We start from the raw sequence: 19312 nt of genomic DNA, 5'->3' as shown, positions 1-19312 counted from the left end.
GGCTAAGGAAATTATATGACTAAGAGTAAATACCTTTTCCTCATCAAAACAAACCCTAAAAAAACATCAATGCTAATTTGCAAAATGTTGTTCTTCAGCGATTACAATTCCACACTAACAAACCCCATCACGTCCTCTTATTTTAGCAATCCGATAATGCAGTCAGATTCCAGTTAACGCTAGGGGTGTAACGGTTCACAAACATTTAGGTTCGGTACGTACCTCGGTTTTTAGGTCACGGTTCGGTTCGGTACGTTTTCGGTACAGCAGAAAAAATTATCACTTTTTTAATTATTATTAAACTGTGAATAATGTATTCACTCAAATAAATACAAAATATAATAAAATAAATATTAAGGTGCAGCTTTTCGATTAACTGAAATAATCTGTATTTGAACTGTACTGTACTAGTACCTAAGCAGCCTTAATTTGGCCTCCAGTGAGACTGTAAGGAATCTTGGTGTTATATTTGATCAGGATTTATCCTTTAACGCCATACATAAAATCAATTTCAAGGACCGCCTACTTCCATCTACGTAACATTGCAAAAATCAGGCATATCTTGCCTCAAAACGATGCAGAGAAACTAGTCCATGCATTTGTTACTTCTAGGCTGGATTATTGTAACTCTTTATTATCAGGGAGTACCAAGAAGTCAATCAAGTCGCTTCAGCTGATTCAAAATGCTGCGGCTCGTGTACTAACCAGAGTTAGGAAAAGGGACCACATTACTCCTGTTCTGGCTGCCTTACACTGGCTCCCTATAGAACACAGGATAGAATTTAAAATTCTTCTTCTCGCCTACAAAGCCCTTAATGGGCAGGCGCCATCTTACCTTACCCTGCGTTCCAAGAATGCAGGGTTGTTGGTTGTTCCTAGAATCTTTAAAAGTACAATGGGAGCCAGAGCCTTTTCTTATCAAGCTCCACATTTGTGGAATCAGCTTCCAGTTTGTGTTCGGGCGGCAGACACCCTATCCGTTTTTAAGAGTGTGCTTAAGACCTTCCTTTTTGATAAAGCTTATAGTTAGGGCTGATTAGATTCAGCCCCTAGTTTTGCTGATATAGGCTTAGTTTGTCGGGGGACATCTTACTTCTTCCTTCTCTCTGTCTATACCCGTGTACACTCATGTTCCGATTAACCCAGCTTCCCCAAATGTCTTTCTTTTTGGTGTCTATATACGCTGGGATCCGGAGTCATGGATGATCCTGCGGTCCTGTGTCCTGGATCGCGAGCGCTGGATCTTGAGTCGTGGCTGTGGTCCTGGATCATAGGTCCTGGATGGATATCCTCGTGGATTCATCTTCCTATTATACACACATGCATTTCCAAACATTTGGACTACCTATGTTGCAAATGTATTATCTTTTCAATTTACACACGGCATCTATTGCACGTCTGTCCGTCCTGGGAGAGGGATCCCTCCTCTGTTGCTCTCCCTGAGGTTTCTCCCATTTCTCCCTTTAAACTGGGTTTTCTTTGGAAGTTTTTCCTTGTACGATGTGAGGGTCTAAGGACAGAGGGTGTCGTATTGTCATACTGATATTCTGTACACACTGTGAAGACCACTGAGACAAATGTAACATTTGTGATATTGGGCTATATAAATAAACATTGATTGATTGATTGACAGAGGTAGTAGCAGATACAGCCAGGTAGCGCTTTGCTAACATGGCAACATAAGGATATTTGGTGTTTGTAATAGCTTTGGCTCGGTCTGAACTTTTTGCGAGTGGTGGGAGATGGGTCTGGATGCAGACCGCAGCAAGGAGGCGGATCGTATAGGGGCGGATCGTATAGGGGCGTCTCCTAACTTTTTTTATCCAATAGAATAATGACACTCAGCAGAAATACATACTGTAGGTGGCAGTAATGCAATTTAAGGGATTCCAGCTGCTTTTATAAATCCTCGCAGAAGAAGTCATTCGTTCTAGTGATGGGAATTCCGGCTCTTCTTGGTGAGCCGGATCATTTGGCTCGGCTCACCAAGAAGAGCCGGCTCTTTCGGCTCCCAAAGGGCTCTTCAGTTTACCACATATTATACCTTTTAATTAAATCAAATGTAGCCCTGTTTTGACTAATGATTTATATGTGTACACACATATATCACTTACATTATTCAATACATCCTTTGTACTGAAGTATTCAAAAGTAACAATTACATGTTTAATATAAATTATTTGCTGTGGCCAATTGTTTTCATTGCATTTACAGACCCGTGTAACTCTCTGATACCACCCAATGAATGCATTGACTTGCTTGTAGAACCACGCTACACAAAACAGATAGCAACACCTATACAAACTATTTAAAAAAAGGGGCTACTGTATCAACCTATATAAAGTATATAAATATAGTTTTTCTCCCTGCAGGAGAGGGGAGCGTGCTTTGAGATCAGCTGCTAGGCTGCAGCGGGGAGAAGAGGGGGACAAAAAGAGATCTCCGTCCTCCGTGTTTTATTCTTATAGAAGTAAGAAGAGAAGTAATGGGGCAGAAACCCTCCTTTTTACGCAGCGGTCCAGACATAGACATCAAACGGCGACACATATTCAGTTGCCAGTTACTTTTGGCATTAGGGCAGGGATATCTAGATACTTTCCAAGGTTTGACATAATGAATTGTGCTACTTTTAAAGCAAGCAATGATGTTTTCAAATCTGTAATCAAAAAGCTCCTCAAAAACACTATAGAAGCAGTTCCTGCCATTGTTACGTTAGTTCAAACAGTAACAACGGACTACTTTTCTTAGCGGATGCATGTCAATTTAAATCAATACATAAAACAATTTTTTAAATCAATAAAATCTTTTTCTAAATCCATAAAAGCATTTCAATTATTATTGGGAGTCATGTCGTTACTTTGTTGAGAATGTGGTCATGTGTAATAAGCGGGATAATGTCCACATTGTACATTGCATAATGTGCCTTCATGCCGATCTAGATCCCTCCGCAAAAACAAAACAAAAAACGGCTCGTTCGCGGGCGAGAGCCGGCTCCCGTCGTTCACTATAGGATCCGCCCCTATACGATCCGCCTCCTTGCTGCGGTCTGCAGCCAGACTCTATTGAGTGGTGGAGGCTTAAATGCTAGTGGGAGTTGGGTTTGCACTTCAGTCTTTTGATACCGGTGATATTCACGTTCGGGTGATGCCTTTTCAAATGAGTGTGCAAGTTTGATGTATTGCAAGCCGCGTAACCAATTTTAGTTGAACAATGCCGACAAATAGCTTTGGTTCGGTCCACCTGTCTTTGTCCGTCATCCTTGCACGTAACTGCGAAACCAAAATGTTCCCAAACCGGAGACTTCAATGATGCTGGAGGATTTTCGAGCTCAACTTTATCTGCGTTCGCCATTTCGACAGTTCCTCAAATTACTGACTACATTTGAACGCATCCCTCTGACCAGCTCTCGTCCAATGAAATGACTTGCTCGCTCTATGACGCGTTGAACACAATGTGAGCAAATTACTCTGAATGCTGCGACGCAGCACCTGAGATTACTTCCAAGAAGTTGTTCACGTTCTCAATTTTTTACGTTTAACGTTATATTCGTTCGGTACACTTCGGTACACACGTGTACCGTTACACCCCTAGTTAACGCACTAGAACTTACTGTAACATTAAAGTGAATAATCTAAATACTTTAAACAGATCTTACCTGCGGTTATAGCGGGGGCCCCACTGAGCTCCCCATTGAAGCCATTCTCTCGGGTGGAGTAGGGGCCTGTGGCCATTTGGGTCCCACCAGGCTGGCAGGTCCTGTAGGCAGAGTAGCCATTGGCTCCATGGTTGCCGGCGGCCTCCTGCCCCCCTGATGGGTCCCACTGGGGGGCACCATCCTCTGGCTTTCGACTGTCTGCCATGCTGGTGCTAGCTAGCAGCAGGGAAGAATGGGCACGGGGTGGGGTCTCTCCTTCTGGCTGAGAGACATGAAGGGATGGAGGGAGGAAGGGAGGAAGCATTATTAACTGCAATATTAGCAATGTATCATAGAGGAGAATGAACAGTGTGCAGACCAGAGGACACACTGCATCAGTCACATTCTCAAATCTCCTTTTCGTCAGTCATAATCCCTGCGGCTGCTCCATGAAGCTCCACTGTCAACAATTCTGAAAGAGCATCAGCGCTTGTGTGAGTCTGTGTGTAGGTGGTTGTGTGAAATACTGTCCTTGGGTGTTATTGAGCAGGTGACAGCCACTGGATTAAACCCTATTGATTTGTGTGTGTATGTAATGACTCATATAGCCAGTTTCCCAGGTGAAAATCACCAGTTGTGGAAAATGAACAGTGCAGACCTTGGATTTGTGTGACTCATGCAAGGTTACAGGGATCTGAGGTGGGCTTTGATCAATCTGACAAGATCCAGTTCGGCATTGGACAAATAGCTTGAATCATGTAGCCTTCATCATTTCTGATAATCTATATATAAACACATATTTAAACAAGAACAACACACACTTGAAACACTTCAAAAGGAAGAAGGGCATTATGATCTTAACAATATGTATTTCTAGTCCTCACCATAACCTGAGGTGTACATGACATCCCCCCTGAGAGCCGATGATTGACCAGAACAGCATGGGGAAAAGATCAAGCAGAGGCAAAGGGGGGGGGAAATGGATTGATCGACCCACATAATCACCTGAGGCAGGAACGGTCAGTAAGATTCAATGATCTCTTGGGCCATATTTAGCAGTAGGTGGGGGGAACCAGATGAATGGGTTTGATGTAGGGTTAGATCGATACACAAGGTTTTGTACTTGAAGTCCTTAACTCGCACTCTGCTACTCTTCTGTGGGTAATTAATACGCCTGGCTATTTTGATTGATATTCCACTTTCTTCCAATTCATTGACATGTATATTAGGACATAATGCTTGTTCGAGGTAGTATTGGCCTTCAAACATCAAATGAATACAATCTTGATGTCAAAGGACGTAAATGGAGATTAACAAAGGTCTGAGAGAGAAAAAGAGAACTGTGAGCCTGCATGCAGACCATAACAAAGAAAATGTTTCGCAGGTGGGTTGTAAAGGGTAAATGGACTGTACTTATATAGCGCTTTATCCAGTCTTTAAGACCCCTCAAAGCACTTTACATACTACATGTCGTTCACCCATTCATACAGAGCAGTGTACCTAACTCTAGGAACAAACACACATTCACACACCGTTGGCCATGCCATCGGGAGCAACTCAGGGATAAGTATCTTGCCCAAGGATACATCGACATGTTGACTGCATGGGCTGGGATCGAACCCACAACCTTCTGATTGAAAGACGACGGCACTACCTCGCAGCCACAGTCGCCCGATGTAGCGAGGGTACTTTAAACATGTACTGCTGTGTAGTTGTGCATAAGGGAATGTGAGAAGGAGTGGTTTGTAATTGAGCTCTGCGGTCCTCAGAGACTGAAGGGTAGTCTGCTGGAAAAAACAAGAGTCAATAACTGTGGCCTGGAACTGAGGAGCTGCTACAGTGAGCACCAGCTACAGCATTCACAATGCACTCAATACTACTGCTCCCTGTCTGCACAGTGAGAGAAAAGAATAGAATAAAGACCAAAAAGGAGAGGAGGAGGAAATACATATGGCAAATAATTGGTCCAACTGATATGTTGACCTAAAGGTGGCACTGAAAAAGAGTCAGGGGATCACACAAATGTATACAAATCTCCTTGTCTGGAACATCAAAGTATTTCTAAAAGTTTAAAGTCAAATGGATGTTAAGATATTTTGATCAAAAACTAAAAAGTAAATTTTATGTTGATTGAGGAGAAGTCAGAGGGATCACCATGAATCCAATCGTTTTTTCTATGATTCAGTGACCAACAGAATTACATGGCCATCCCAAATACCATGCCATCAGCATGGCTGCAAACAGACAATGCCTCAACATGTAATATCCCTAGGCTATCATTTAAAAGTGTTACAATATGCTTTGATATAATTAAAAGTTCTACAAAAAAAACTATACATTTAAGCTCCATGAGAAACAACATGTTGAAGCATGTCGGGTAGTCAATGAAGGGCAACGTTAACGGACAGATCCGTAGGGTTACATCACACAGAAAGGTTGATAACCCCTGAAATAGAATCCCATAAGAATAGAGCACAGTGGGGAAGAATAGCATTAAACAGAGAGAAATAATAAAAAAAGAACTGAGGAGAATATGTCACGGCTCTAAGCCCCCTGCAGCCTAAATGGATCAAAGTCAGGAGTCAATGGAGCTTTGCATGAGTCAGCGCTGAGGGGAACATCAGTGAGAGAAAAAAATGCTTTTCCAGAGACACACAGCTCACAGCACCAGCATCCTCATAAAATGCTCACTCTCTCTCCCTCTATCCGAAAGCCACAGCAGTATATTCGGCATTGACTCTTAACTGTCACTTTGCACCACCATGTCCCTGCCTGAAGAGCACTCTCAATATTAACAGGGTCATACAACTCAGAGATGAGACTGTTGTCCTAAAGCTGTGTCTCACTGATGTCTGTCTGATGATGAAGGTCACTTTGAGCCCGGTGGCTGATATCCAGACGCGATCATTCTGACAGGTGGCCAGGCCCAAGGTGTCAGCTAAGGGGTGGGGGCCCGTTGAGCAGATGTGAGCAGCATTTTTAAGTGTACAATCTGTATTCTGTTTATGAACAATGAAAATACTACGTTTGAATGAAACAGCACCACCTGCCGGGTTAAAGCCTGATGGAAGACAATAGGGGCCATTGCTATTATGAAAAGTCAGCAAACTGGGATTAGAGATTGGAGAGGCATTAGGCAACATTATCATGTGAAACCACGCCCCCATCACATCAAACAAACTGGGGCTGCAATGTAGTACAGTGTCTCATTACAGATTAACATGCCTTGCAATTCCCCTTATTCAAAGCTAAATACAGGTTTAGGGTACGATGCAAAAATGTCAAGGAGGCCAAATAACGAGGAGAGAACCACTGAGAAGAATAGAGTGGACAGAGAAAGGATGAGTTATTTCAGAGAAGACATTGAGACAAGCAGACAGCAGAAATTCGTATATCACAGGATAGTAGGCAATCTAAGTATATTGTCCAGGTAATATACTATCCTCAAGGCATTGTGTCCAGTTGGAGTGAGACTGTATGAGATGGCGATTTGATAGAGTCAGACGTTGAGTGTCTCAGTAGACAGCAGGTCTGTTGCATTTGGCAAAAAGCTTGTGGCCCTTTGTCAGAGGGAGGGTTGATGATGCTGATACGCTCTCTCTCTCTGTGCCCAGGAAGAATGGAGATGAATAGTGAGCAGGCTCCGCACACTGCTGCTAGATATTTTGGATAGCGACTAATTAAGGTATTACAGTAGAGTCAAACAGATCTACACTTCAAAGAAAATCTCAACACTACAACTATTGATTTGTTTCCATTTATTAGTAATCCATTTTGAAACCAAAGTACATTATAATGGATTGAAACTGCACTTTCTCTCAATGGATTTGTGTCAGCTACCTACATATTAACCTTTAAATTCAGTGCTTTCAACATTGGCTTATCAAAGTACTGACTGAGCAACATGTACTTATGAGTTCAAACAGGGATTTCTTTGTTTACTTTTGTTTTACTCTGCACTTTAATAATTCTTAACACAAAATGTGTATGCCTTTATGCAGTTTATGTGGCAGCCGCAAACTGTTACATCTCCTGAAAAGTGCTACGAGTTACGAGTGCACAGAAGGCCCATAAACATCTCTGCTCCTTCTCACCTATTGCAAATTGGCAAATTGATTATTTCAGAAGAATTAATCAGTTGTGACGAACTTCACTTTCCAACACACTGTTGCTGTGAGAATAAATAATCCACTAAGTATGTTTTTATTTTTAAATGTAAGGCTCTATTGCAGTATTTCTGGGAAAACACCTTTTTGAATCAGAAAACTTCTGATGTTGCGTTAGGGGGCAATTTCATCACTTTGTTCTCAGAATAGACCACTCAGGACACTTTTCCTCCCCCGACTGTCTTGCTAAATGTGGCTCTAGAGGTGGAATAAATACACACCACAGAACAACATGAAATGAGCTTCATAAGGACTTCCACATTGAGACAAATCTATACGTTAACGCTGTAACTGTCCGGTTTAACCACAGTTATTGATGTCCACTAGGTATAATACCTTGCTGAAGGGCACCTTGACAGCAATTGCAAAGGGAGGGGAAAGCGCAACTCTATTACTTTTTTCAACTATATTTTCCAGTGAGGCACAATCCATAGGAAATACGTGATGCTGAATCAAAAGGAAGAACATGTATTGGCAAGGACACACTCTTTTCGGTAGAGTCACAAGAGAGCACAAACTTCACATAGTCATTCCAATCACCTCAAAATAGCAGATGAGCTGTCGGACTCATACTAGCCTTTTTTTTATGTTTCAGCCAGACTGCAACATTTAACATTTCATTTGGAACTGGCCTTGCTCTTTAGACTCGTCACATACTGTAGCAGAAAGACCTTGGTGAAGTGCATTTGCATGTTTTTGCAAAGGTTACAAGTTTATATTTATAATTCTGCCATTGCTTCTATATTACCAGCCCACTGTCAAAAATAAGCGCTTTGCTGAAAGAGAACTAAATAACAAAAAGGTCTAAAGCTATTAGCCCTTTAAGCCAGATTAAAAGTACAACAATAACACATTGGTAATTACAACTTCTCATAACCGTTTCTTGAATATGCAGACTGAGAGAGGCTGATGTGTTTGGTAAGTTTGTGTCAAAGTCACAGCTCACTGACTGAACCCAGTGTTTTCTGGTAATTCTGTTGTTGCATTCCAGATTTGTAGAGTTTGGGAGGTTTTATAGGCGAACATGAATGATCTCAACTCAACAAATTATCAAGCAAGAGCTCACAGATATCAATGGATTGAAGGCTAATTACAGGCTGCTCCTACACAACATCTGACAGCAAACATAGCAATTAGCTAAATCCAATGATGCCATCATACAGCAATCAAAAGTTTTCTGAAGATTAACTTGCCTGTTCTGAAAACACTCTTCAGTCAATCAGTTTAGTTTCATTTGTTTCAAACCAATTTCTCCCCTGTCAATTAAAGAGTGTCACAATGTGAGTCCAGCTTAAAGAGATGAAGCAGGACTGATAAACTGTCTGTGACTACATCAGCCATAGACACTCTGCACAGACAAGGTAATCACAGAGCTAATTAAGAAGTCCATTTGTCATGTCCCTGGCTCTTATCGGCTTCTTCTCCTCTTCTTTTGTCTGACTTCACTGCATGCTTTCACCTATAAATCTTCCTCCCACCTGTTATTATGTCTTCCCTCTTCACCTTCCTCTGCCTCTTCCCATCACTGTTCTTCCTCCTACACACTCCTCCTCTACTCCCCCTCCTCCACCTCCTCCTCCACCTTTCATCAGGCTACAGCCTTCTCTTCGTTCTGCTCTCACTCCTACGATCTGAGCACTTTCACACACCACCATCTCCCTGTGAGTGTGTGAGTGTGAGTGTGTGTGTGTCACACAGATGCTGCATTGCGGGGCTCTCCTCATAGGGCCGTCTCACTGCAGGAGCTAGGGAACAGAAGAGGAGTTTTGGGATGCAAGATATAGTTCCTTTAAGTGTGTGTGTGTTTGTGTAAAAGAATGCCTCTTAGCAGCTTTAAACCAGGTATTATGTAATTAGTTCTAGATGGGCCTTTAAAAGCCTATAACCGTATAAGAACGGTAAACAACGGTCAACAACTCCCTCAACAGCCCATAGTTGAAAGCATGGGAGAACCACCCAGCCTGGGTGAGGTGCTGGATGCCATTAAGAATATGAAAAACAACAAGGCTGCTGGGCCCGACGGCATCCCAGCAGAAGTCCTGAAGAAAGGCGGACCCGATCTTCTTAAGCACATCCATGCCCTGCTTCTCAAAATCTGGGAAGAAGAGGAAATCCCTGCACAGCTTAGGGATGCCTTAATTGTCTCCATATTTAAGAAGGGAGACAGGGCAGACTGCGGAAATTACCGTGGAATTTCTCTCTTGTCCACCATAGGGAAGGCCTAGCTCGGGTGTTGGCCAACAGACTCACCCCCCTGTCAGAAAGCATCCTTCCTGAGTCTCAGAGTGGATTTCGCCCAAACAGAGACACTACAGACATGATTTTCACTACTTGCCAACTGCAAGAAAAATGCCGGAAACAAAATCAACCATTATACATGGCCTTCATCGACCTCACCAAAGCCTTCGACTCAGCGAACCGTCAGGCCCTCTGGCTGGTACTGGCAAAGATTGGTTGCCCAGAAAAATACATCCGGGTACTGAGACTGCTGCATGACAATATGTCAGCCATGGTACTCAGTGGCAGTGGAGACGAAACTGAACCCTTCCGGGTTGACACAGGAGTCAAACAGGGATGTGTCATCGCTCCAACGCTATTCTCCATCTTTGTTGCTACTATCCTACATCTCACAAGCAAGCATCTGCCCCAGGGAGTCAACATCATGTAAAGAACTGACGGCCAACTCCTCAACATCAACTGTTTCAGGGCTAAAGGTCAAACCACCACCATATCGATCATGGAGCTGCAGTATGCGGACGACAACTCCCTTGTAGCCCTCTCGGAAGAGGACCTACAGAGTATCCTATCAGCCTTTGCGAAAGCATACAAACAGCTTGGTCTCGCCATCAACATAAAAAAGACCCAAATCCTCCACCAACCACCACCAAACAGCAGTACGTCTGTCCTACCCCCAAACATCTCCATTGACAACATCAGACTGGAAAATGTGGACTACTTCCCAAGGCTAAGGAAGAGAGTCTTTGAGAACCGTGACCTCCAAGCAAAGACCAAAATCTTGGTCTATAAAGCTGTGGTGCTCCCCACTCTTCTGTATGGATCAGAGGCCTGGACCACATACAGCAGGCACTTAAAGGCACTTGAAAAAAAGATGTTGAGCGGCATAAAATAATGCCTCTTAGCAGCTTTAAACCAGGTATTATGTAATTAGTTCTAGATGGGCCTTTAAAAGCCTATAACCGTATAAGAATGGGGAGAACACAACAAGACACCGCTTTCTTCCCGCTTAAAGGATCTATATTTCCAAAAGAACAGTGGCTGACTTTCACACCAAAGACTGTGGTCTGCATCATGTCTCTTACCTAGAGCTAGTTTCTTTTAACCATGACCCTGATCTTTCATGATCCCTTTGTAGCTAACCTTTATCTAGTCAAGGAAGGCTCACTGAGAGCCTGGCTCTTTTTGGCAGGGATCTACACCACTGTTCATTACAATTTTCTTTACTACATAGGGATAAGGATAAATTAAGAATTTATGTATCTCATATGTTAAAATAGTGATTTAAACGAATATGTTTCTCCTGTTATCTACAAAAACGTATGTAAATCAGTCACAAAACCAAAAAGCTTCTTGCACAAGTTGCCTCAGTTGTAAGGCCTCCTATTAACTTGTTTTTTGTACATGTTCTGACCCAAATGTGCCATTTCTGTCCAGTCTTTTCAGTCTATTCTATCATGTTTTTGTGCAGTCTTGTTAATATGATTTTGCGTGAAAGTAATTGGAAGCATCAGCTACTGACCCTCACCAATACAGCACACAGACGTTGGCAGGCACGTATCAAAACCCTCTTATCCAGCACCCATCACTACCCTCCTTACCTGGAACTCTGTCTTTGTTTAAGTGCGGGAAACAAAGAGAAGCCATGAAAGCGTGACTGCCTTTCAGCAGGCCTTGGTGCTGATCGTCTCACTAAAGCAGCTCTTGTCTTCCCACTCAGTGCCCACTTCCCACTCACAGCTCTTAGCAGCCTGCACTCACATGTACATCCACCCACACAGCCATTTCATCTGCGGCCATTCTTTCTGTGTGTCTCTCTTGTTGCAAATGTTTCTGACAGGTATTCACCACATTTCAAATGTTAGGATCAATTAATGTGGTTCTAAACGGGCTTTCAATATATGGCGCATGAGGTTTTGGCTGGTTTTTGGCTTCATGTATTCATGCACAGCGAGACGCCAAAGCAATCCTGGTGCACTTTTATGGATTATGTATTTATTATAATATCGCCAACATTGATTTTGGATGCTCCTGTGGTCAGAACCACATGTTATTCCTAGAATATCTTGTTTGTACAGTTAGGGAGTGTTTGACAGTACATCAATATATTGTGTAGAAACACATCAGGAGGATAGACCTTTCTGAAACTGTCAGTGTAAACGCTGAAGCTCTACATTCACCTTGCAAGTGATGTCAAGGAGTACTATAGTGTTCATTGAAAAAAGAAACAGTACTATCAACATCATGGATAAGCATTTCAAACAGCTTGTGTCGTTCATTTTAATTGAATCATTTGATCAGTGATTTTGCTTAAAAGACTCATACACATTTGGCAACACATATGGCATGTTGCCTTGGTTACCTGATCAGGTGGTCAGGGACTTGAAGTCAAGCTGGATGTAAAGAATCCTCTCTCCAAATCTCAAGGGGTTGACGTCAAGATGAGTACTGAGGAATACCGAAATTCAAGGAGGGACAGCCTCCTAGTCAAACCTGGAAAAGAGGAAAATGCCAATCAAGTTATTATAATTTTTTCAAAGAAACCCAAAAGTTGATAAAAAAAAGCAGCTGATCATTCAGACATTTTTGACAATTTCAGATAAGTGTAAGGAATATTATGAAGTGTATTAGTTTGATATGCTTTGAGAAGCTACATAGATGAGGCAGAACAGAACATTACAACACAGTGTTACTCAACAGCACCACGAACTACAACCTTTCAGATAAATAAACACCTCTCAAAAACAAAACTTGAACATTTTGATCTTCATGAGGGTAGGATTTAGTGATTGGCTGTATTTATTTAAACGTGTTGAAACCAATAAACTGGCAGCTGAGAATAAAGGACACAAGAAACAATCATCTGTTGCATGAGGTACTGTTTGTTCAGTGTGTGCACTGATCCCAGATGGATGCATGGTGATTTATTGTTTTTGAATCATCAAAAAAACAGGCACAACAAAATTACCAAAAATCATCGAAAGTGTTCCTGATTTATATAACAAGATCTACCAACCTACAACACATCAAACTACAGCCTAAAACAATATATAGCTGAACAAAGCTAGTGTTGAATAAACTGCATATTGTCATTTATGTCAATCTTTATTTTCTCTATTTAGATACATGCTGAAGCTCTATATATATGTTTTTCATCACAGTTACCAATAGTTTACTCTCAGTCTCAGGATCTGTATCTTAATAATAACGTTTTAGCTAATATACAATTTATCTTTATTGGCAGAGAGCATAAGCGCTGATGATGGTTTCAGCTTTTCCAAAGGACCAAAGCCGAGTGAGTCAGCAGCACCACAAGCCTTTTCTTTACTGTATAACAAAAAAGTGGTTATACTCTTATCCACAAGGCAAAGAGGGAGATCTGGAGGGGAAATTTAAAAGAATGCTTGCACCACTGGGTTGCTAATATACTTGATTAATACAGTGGAGCAGAAGCCTAATATTCAGACTGAACCGCCATTTTCTTTCATTTCATCATTTAATGTTGTTTCTCTGAGATGAGGGGGGGTTTAAAACCAAGCTAGTGTAGCACATTTGTCTGCAGCAAGATGTACATAGCATCATTTAAAAAAAGTCTACTAGTATCTATATCAGGTGTTATCTTGACTATTAACCTTTTATTTGAGATTTGTTGTGTTTTCAAGATATTTTTCAAGACTTGTTAATTTGAACAATGATTCTAACTTATGAACATGGCATCATCTAACAACAGATATGGCGGTGTATCTAATTAAAAAAAACAGTTTTAAACGCGGAAACCAAGCGGCAAACTCTGGGGAACAGCCGGGAAGCCAATACGGAAGTGCCACACACTGCAGTTCATACATGGGCCGCTAGGGACTGGCTGCAGAAAGGAGCAATTTCCATAGACCCCCATGTTAAAATGCCCAACTTTACAGCAGAAAAAAACATGTTTCTACCCATGGATGCAATAAATATTATTATCGATATAGTTAGATTCTACCTTCATGATTATGAATCTGTGAGTGAATTGTTTTCTAACACGACCCTTTTATTTATATTAGGTCTTAACGTTTTTGCATAAATTAGGGCGTGGTCACGTTGATGGACACGTACATGCCTCACTGTCAGCTAACAGAAACTTGTCCACTCTGCTAGGCTACAACCATAGAGGCTACAACGTTAGTTAGTCATAGTACTGTACTTGACCCTTTAGCTTTAGCCGTGTTCGTGGTGATTGTGCCTTTTAGGGAATAATATTGTTACAAATACCAGACAATTAAAATGTCGTGCTGTGGCTTGAATGTACTAACAGAACTTCCAAGAAGTCTAAAATGATAATATTATACATGTTAACCCCGTTCGCAGGTGTTTGTGTGCTTGGTAGCTTAGCTTGTTACTTATTAGCCAGCTAAGGACGTAACCCTTTATGCATACATATACATTTTAGTTTATGATTCAGCCTTGGGTAAGACTTTTGTAGTCTATGGCTATGATGCCCATAATGCTAAACGGGAGCAAATGTTAATAGGGGACCCAATTATCCCAGTGGTGGCCGTCGGAGCTAACGGAGCCGCAGGGGGCTAGCTCCAGCCGGCGTCCCGGAGCTAGCCCACTGCGGCTCCGTTAGGTCCGGGCGGTGGAGTCCGTCTTTTCTCAACGTGTGAATGACAAGCATTAAGAATAACAAAATATAGCTAATTCTCTTGCAGATTGTCTCATTTGATTATGAATGTAACGTTTATATAGGGGAACTACACTGTTAGCAGTAACTTGGTATGCATGTATTTCATGTTAGCTTAGCTTCTTAGCCTGAGCTAGCTCTGTTTACTTCCAGTTCGGAGGCAGCAGGTCCCGCCTCGGCTCCGCCTCTTTGCCCTTATTTGGAGCAGGCGGGATTAGACTCTGACGTCACAGTCGAGCCGTTAGTGGCCGACTCCGCCTACTAAGGGCTTCACCGCAACTCTGCAGAATCCTATGGGTGACGTCACAGACACTAGGTCCATTTATATATACAGTCTATGGTGGCAACACAGTATTTTTCTTGGATAAACATTTCTGACAAATGATGAAAGAATAACTATATTTTAAATGCAAACAAATTGGGTATATGAAGATTTTACTCAACTTTTCTCTAGTTTCAAGAACCATCTTAACTCAGTCCAGTCTGTGCTACATTACAGAGAAAAGAAAGCAGAGGGCCAGTAATGAATGCAATGCCAGCCTGTGGCAAAGAGAGCCAAAGCCTCAGAGCTTCGAAACTAACAATGTTTACAGAAGCTGAGATGCATTATCGTTATTTGCCTTGGTTCGACAACAACTGAGGGTCACAAGTGAGTCATACATCGGACAGCAACTTTGGACAGGCCTGTATGCTCTCTGTGTTAATATGTAGCCTGGTACCCACACAGCTCTTTACAGCAGGAGACAACACACCCTCGGGCAGAGAAACATCTCTCACCTTAGTTTGATGGTATATGTTACTCTATGGTGCATTCACCTCTCTGTCTTTATTTGTTTAATCACTTTTAGGTCTCTCTAGAAAAAAAAGTTGTTTAGTGGAAAAAATACAGTAGCTACATCATTTTTATGAGACTATAAACATTTGTGGCATGAAAAAGTCATAACATTTAATCACCCATTACAAATGTACAGAATAGCCTGAACATTGATAACAAATCTGCATAAAGAGTACCTGTTAAATCTCATTGTGAGACATGATGCACTACTGCACTACATGATCAACCTATGTAACTTCAATTATGTATGGTCAAGAGTTTCCAATAAAAATGCAAATTAAGTGCCCTGAAGCGAAATGACTCTGAATTATTAGAAAGAGGGGAAAAAAACGTTGCTGGGTGACTTCATTTGATACAAATGTGGAGTGTGCTGGCACAACTGCAGAAAGCAGAGAGAAACCACAAGCCGGTGTAATGAATTTCTGGAGCCGTGGCCAGTCACTGGCAGACTCACTCCCCAATTTCTCAGATTAGGTTGAATGTTATTTTTGTTTCCTTAATCATTAAAAAATATCTAGTAGACTAAGAATTATGTGAGTGTTCAGTTGAATAAAATAGATCTGAGAATATGAAAACCTACATATGTTTTAATGGCAGGCAAGTGAATCCTTTCTGGATTTTATATTACCAGATAAATAGCTGGGAAATGTGACAATTGGAGTTAGGGTCTTGGTGTACATGGGGACACCTGGTTGTGCATTGTCACTTATACACTAAATGATTTATTGTATCCACAAAACATATAAACATGTATGTTGGGTAACACTTTATATTAAGGTACACTTAACATGCACATTAGCAGCATATTGGCTCTTTATTAGTCATTATAAAACACTTATTAATGCCTTATTCTACATGACCATATTCTATAAGTAATAAGACATTAGTTGAACGTTTTTCCTCACTGCGTCACTGCGGTTCTTGATATAGAGAAACGCAGTGACGCGTCCTAAAACCCGGAAGTAAACTTCTTCCGGTTCCTTCGTCAAAAACCAATGCAAAATCTCCATAGGATTTTGGAAAATAGCTCTAAATAAGGTCTGTGGTTGACACACATTTAAGAGAGGGATCACGTTTTGTTCAGCCGGATAATCTCCACATGTCAACCCTTCTTTTATAATTTTTGAATCATAAATCTAGTCGCCAGAAGCTAAATGCTAACGTTATGCTATAAACGGACTACAAGCTAGTACAGCAGCAGGGTCGCACGACTTCAACGTTACGCCAACTTAAGATCGTTTCAACTGACTTGCACTGAAACTGCACTTTGAACACTTTAAATATATTATTAACATTTTAAACTGTATACCATGTTTATCTAGGCCCTTTTTGTTTTGTTTAATGTATACATGTCACACTGTGGGTAACGATATTTCTGGATGTATAACACATGTAGAATTTTTGACAATAAAGCTGACTTTGACTTTCGCGCGCTTGCATATTTTAACAAAGCTTTTCATTTGAGCCACACTGAATTTAACTAGAAGTCATGGCTGTGTCAATTACCAGTCTGATATCGTTTTACAAAGATGACAAGAAGTGTAGATAGAGCAGAGAACCACTACAAGTCAGGACACATACAACAGTGCAGCCTAGATGAAGGTGTGCTTACCGGTGTTGTCAGGGCTAGCATGAGGGACAAGGTTTATAGTGTCGGTGAGTAGTGATAGCAAGAGTACCGTTAACCTAGAGTTAATTTATTCATATTAGTGACATTAATTCCCATCAACAAATCCATTTTATGTGTCACATGAAATCTTTATTACAAATATTACACACCAGAAAACACAGAAATATCCATGAAATAAACATACAGTATAGGCTATAAACAATTGAAGGGATAATTGGGAAGGCATTACAAATGTAAATATATTTTAAATAATAAAACAATCCCACCACCACAGGTATCTACAGGAGACGAGGGAATTCTCTCCACAAAATGTGAATGCTCACGTGGAGAATGGAAATGCAGTCATGCGGCTGCATTAGCCATCTTTGCCATCCACAATTTCAGCTGCACTGACACCCCCTGTCAGTGGAAGAAGCCAAAGGCAGCTAAACGTACGCAATCAGTGGAGGAGCTATTTCCTCCAACCAATAACTAATTCAACCCGCTGACAAGAGAGCCCACCTCCGAAGATCGTGACTGGCTGAGGGACAGACTCGGGGGCAGGTTCTCAGGAATTTCTTGGCTTCTCTCCCCCGAGCCAGAAGAGGAACACTACAGCTTGGAAACACTTACTGTTCCTGAAATTATCAAATCTGTTGGGCATTAGGGACCTGAGGCAATTGTGGCAAGCATGGCATTGTCTGAGGAGCAACAGAGGGCAATTCAGGTGGCTACCACTGGTCAGCGAACCAACCCAAACTGGCATTTGTTCAGGAAAGGAAGGTTGACTGCCAGCAACTTTGGAGCTGTCCTGAGGTCAAAGCGTGTGACTGCTTCCCTTATTGCCAGGGTGCTAGGGCAACAACAGGCCCTTGATGGTGTTTTGTCTGTACAGTGGGGGACTATGAATGAATGTGAGGGCGTCAGGGCATTCACCACTGCAACCCAGATGCAGGTCCATGAGTCAGGTTTGTGGCTCTCCCAATCAGGAGTGTTGGGGGCATCTCCAGATGGTCTGGTAGGGTCTTCCGCTGTGCTGGAGGTAAAGTGTCCCTATGGAGCCAGGGAAATGACAATTAGTGAAGCATTGCAAATCAAGGGCTTCTGTGTCAGTAAGGAAGGAGTAACATTCAGCCTGCGTGAGGAACAACCTTACTGGCACCAAGTGCAAGGGCAGCTTCACCTCACTGCAAGAAAGAAGAAGAAATTAAGAAATTGTGAATCGTTTTTAATTTACATTTACTCGCCTTTGCAATGTTGTGGTTGTTAGAGTGTTAGGTTTCCTGTCAGCTCGTCTGTTGGGAAGATATAAAATATTAGTTTCATGGAAGTCACACCGTCACATATAAGAGCATTAACACATACAGTACATAGGCTAAAACAAAAACATCTAAAGATATAACCTTGCACTTTGATAAGTCTCGTGAACATTTTCACTATTTTGACATTTTTATAGATCAAAATTGAACTAAAGAAATAAAGGTTGATTAATCCATATTGAAAATAGGTGTCAGCTGCTACACTAATTATAATAGTTATATTTCTTAATTAATTAAGATAAGATGTGATCCCAATTTGGGAAATGTTTGTGTTGCAGCAGCATAACAAGAAAAACAAAATATAAGTTATTATATATACAAAAGTATGTGAGGGATGGAATATTAAATTGAATATAAATGTAAAATGTACATGTGATTTTACGTCCAAGAGAAGCTATGGAGCAGAGAGTTCTCTGCCAGGCAGAGGTTATTTGATATTAGTTCAATATGTCAAACTGATTTCCCTGACTACAATCTTTAGTTACATGGTGAAACGTTATGCTGCTTGTACTAATTAGACTTATCATATAAGCCACACAGGTTTTAATAGGATGTATTCATTATCTTTACTTATGTTGCGGTCTTTTCAGCAGCGCCATCTCTAAAACGTCGATACAGTCACTACCCATCATTTAAATTTCACAGTGACATGGACAAAAATGTAACGTCAGCTTACCTCATGGCACGAATCCAGACTCTCCTTTGGAAAACATTGTCCGGGAAACGATAGAACGAGCACGTTTCATGCGAAGGCCTGTGGCTGCAACCCGGAGCAAAGCAACAAACCATTGCGTAGCTAACTAGTAGCGCTAGCTTTAGCTAACGTTAGCCAACGAAACGAACTGCCGAGT

The 19312-nt window shown here is 41.5% G+C and overlaps 1 protein-coding gene across 7 annotated transcripts in view; it reads right to left on the bottom strand.

Moving 5' to 3' along the window:
- Positions 1–19312, bottom strand: part of map2 (microtubule-associated protein 2) — an 87274-nt gene that overhangs the window by 32788 nt on the left and 35174 nt on the right. For all 7 annotated transcript variants that reach the window (XM_034109569.2, XM_071207095.1, XM_071207094.1 and 4 more), the window contains 2 exons: positions 12398–12528; positions 3656–3917 (listed from right to left, as the gene is read on the bottom strand). In XM_034109569.2, the coding sequence (XP_033965460.1) occupies positions 3656–3860 (205 nt within the window). In that variant the 5' untranslated portion in view covers positions 3861–3917; positions 12398–12528. The remainder of the gene's footprint in view (positions 1–3655; positions 3918–12397; positions 12529–19312) is intronic.

This window comes from Pseudochaenichthys georgianus, chromosome 21, assembly GCF_902827115.2.
Source record: "Pseudochaenichthys georgianus chromosome 21, fPseGeo1.2, whole genome shotgun sequence".
NCBI classification, from domain to species: Eukaryota; Metazoa; Chordata; class Actinopteri; order Perciformes; family Channichthyidae; genus Pseudochaenichthys; species Pseudochaenichthys georgianus.
Note: the sequence above shows the minus strand (reverse complement) of the source record. Positions and strands in the feature narration are given on the sequence as shown.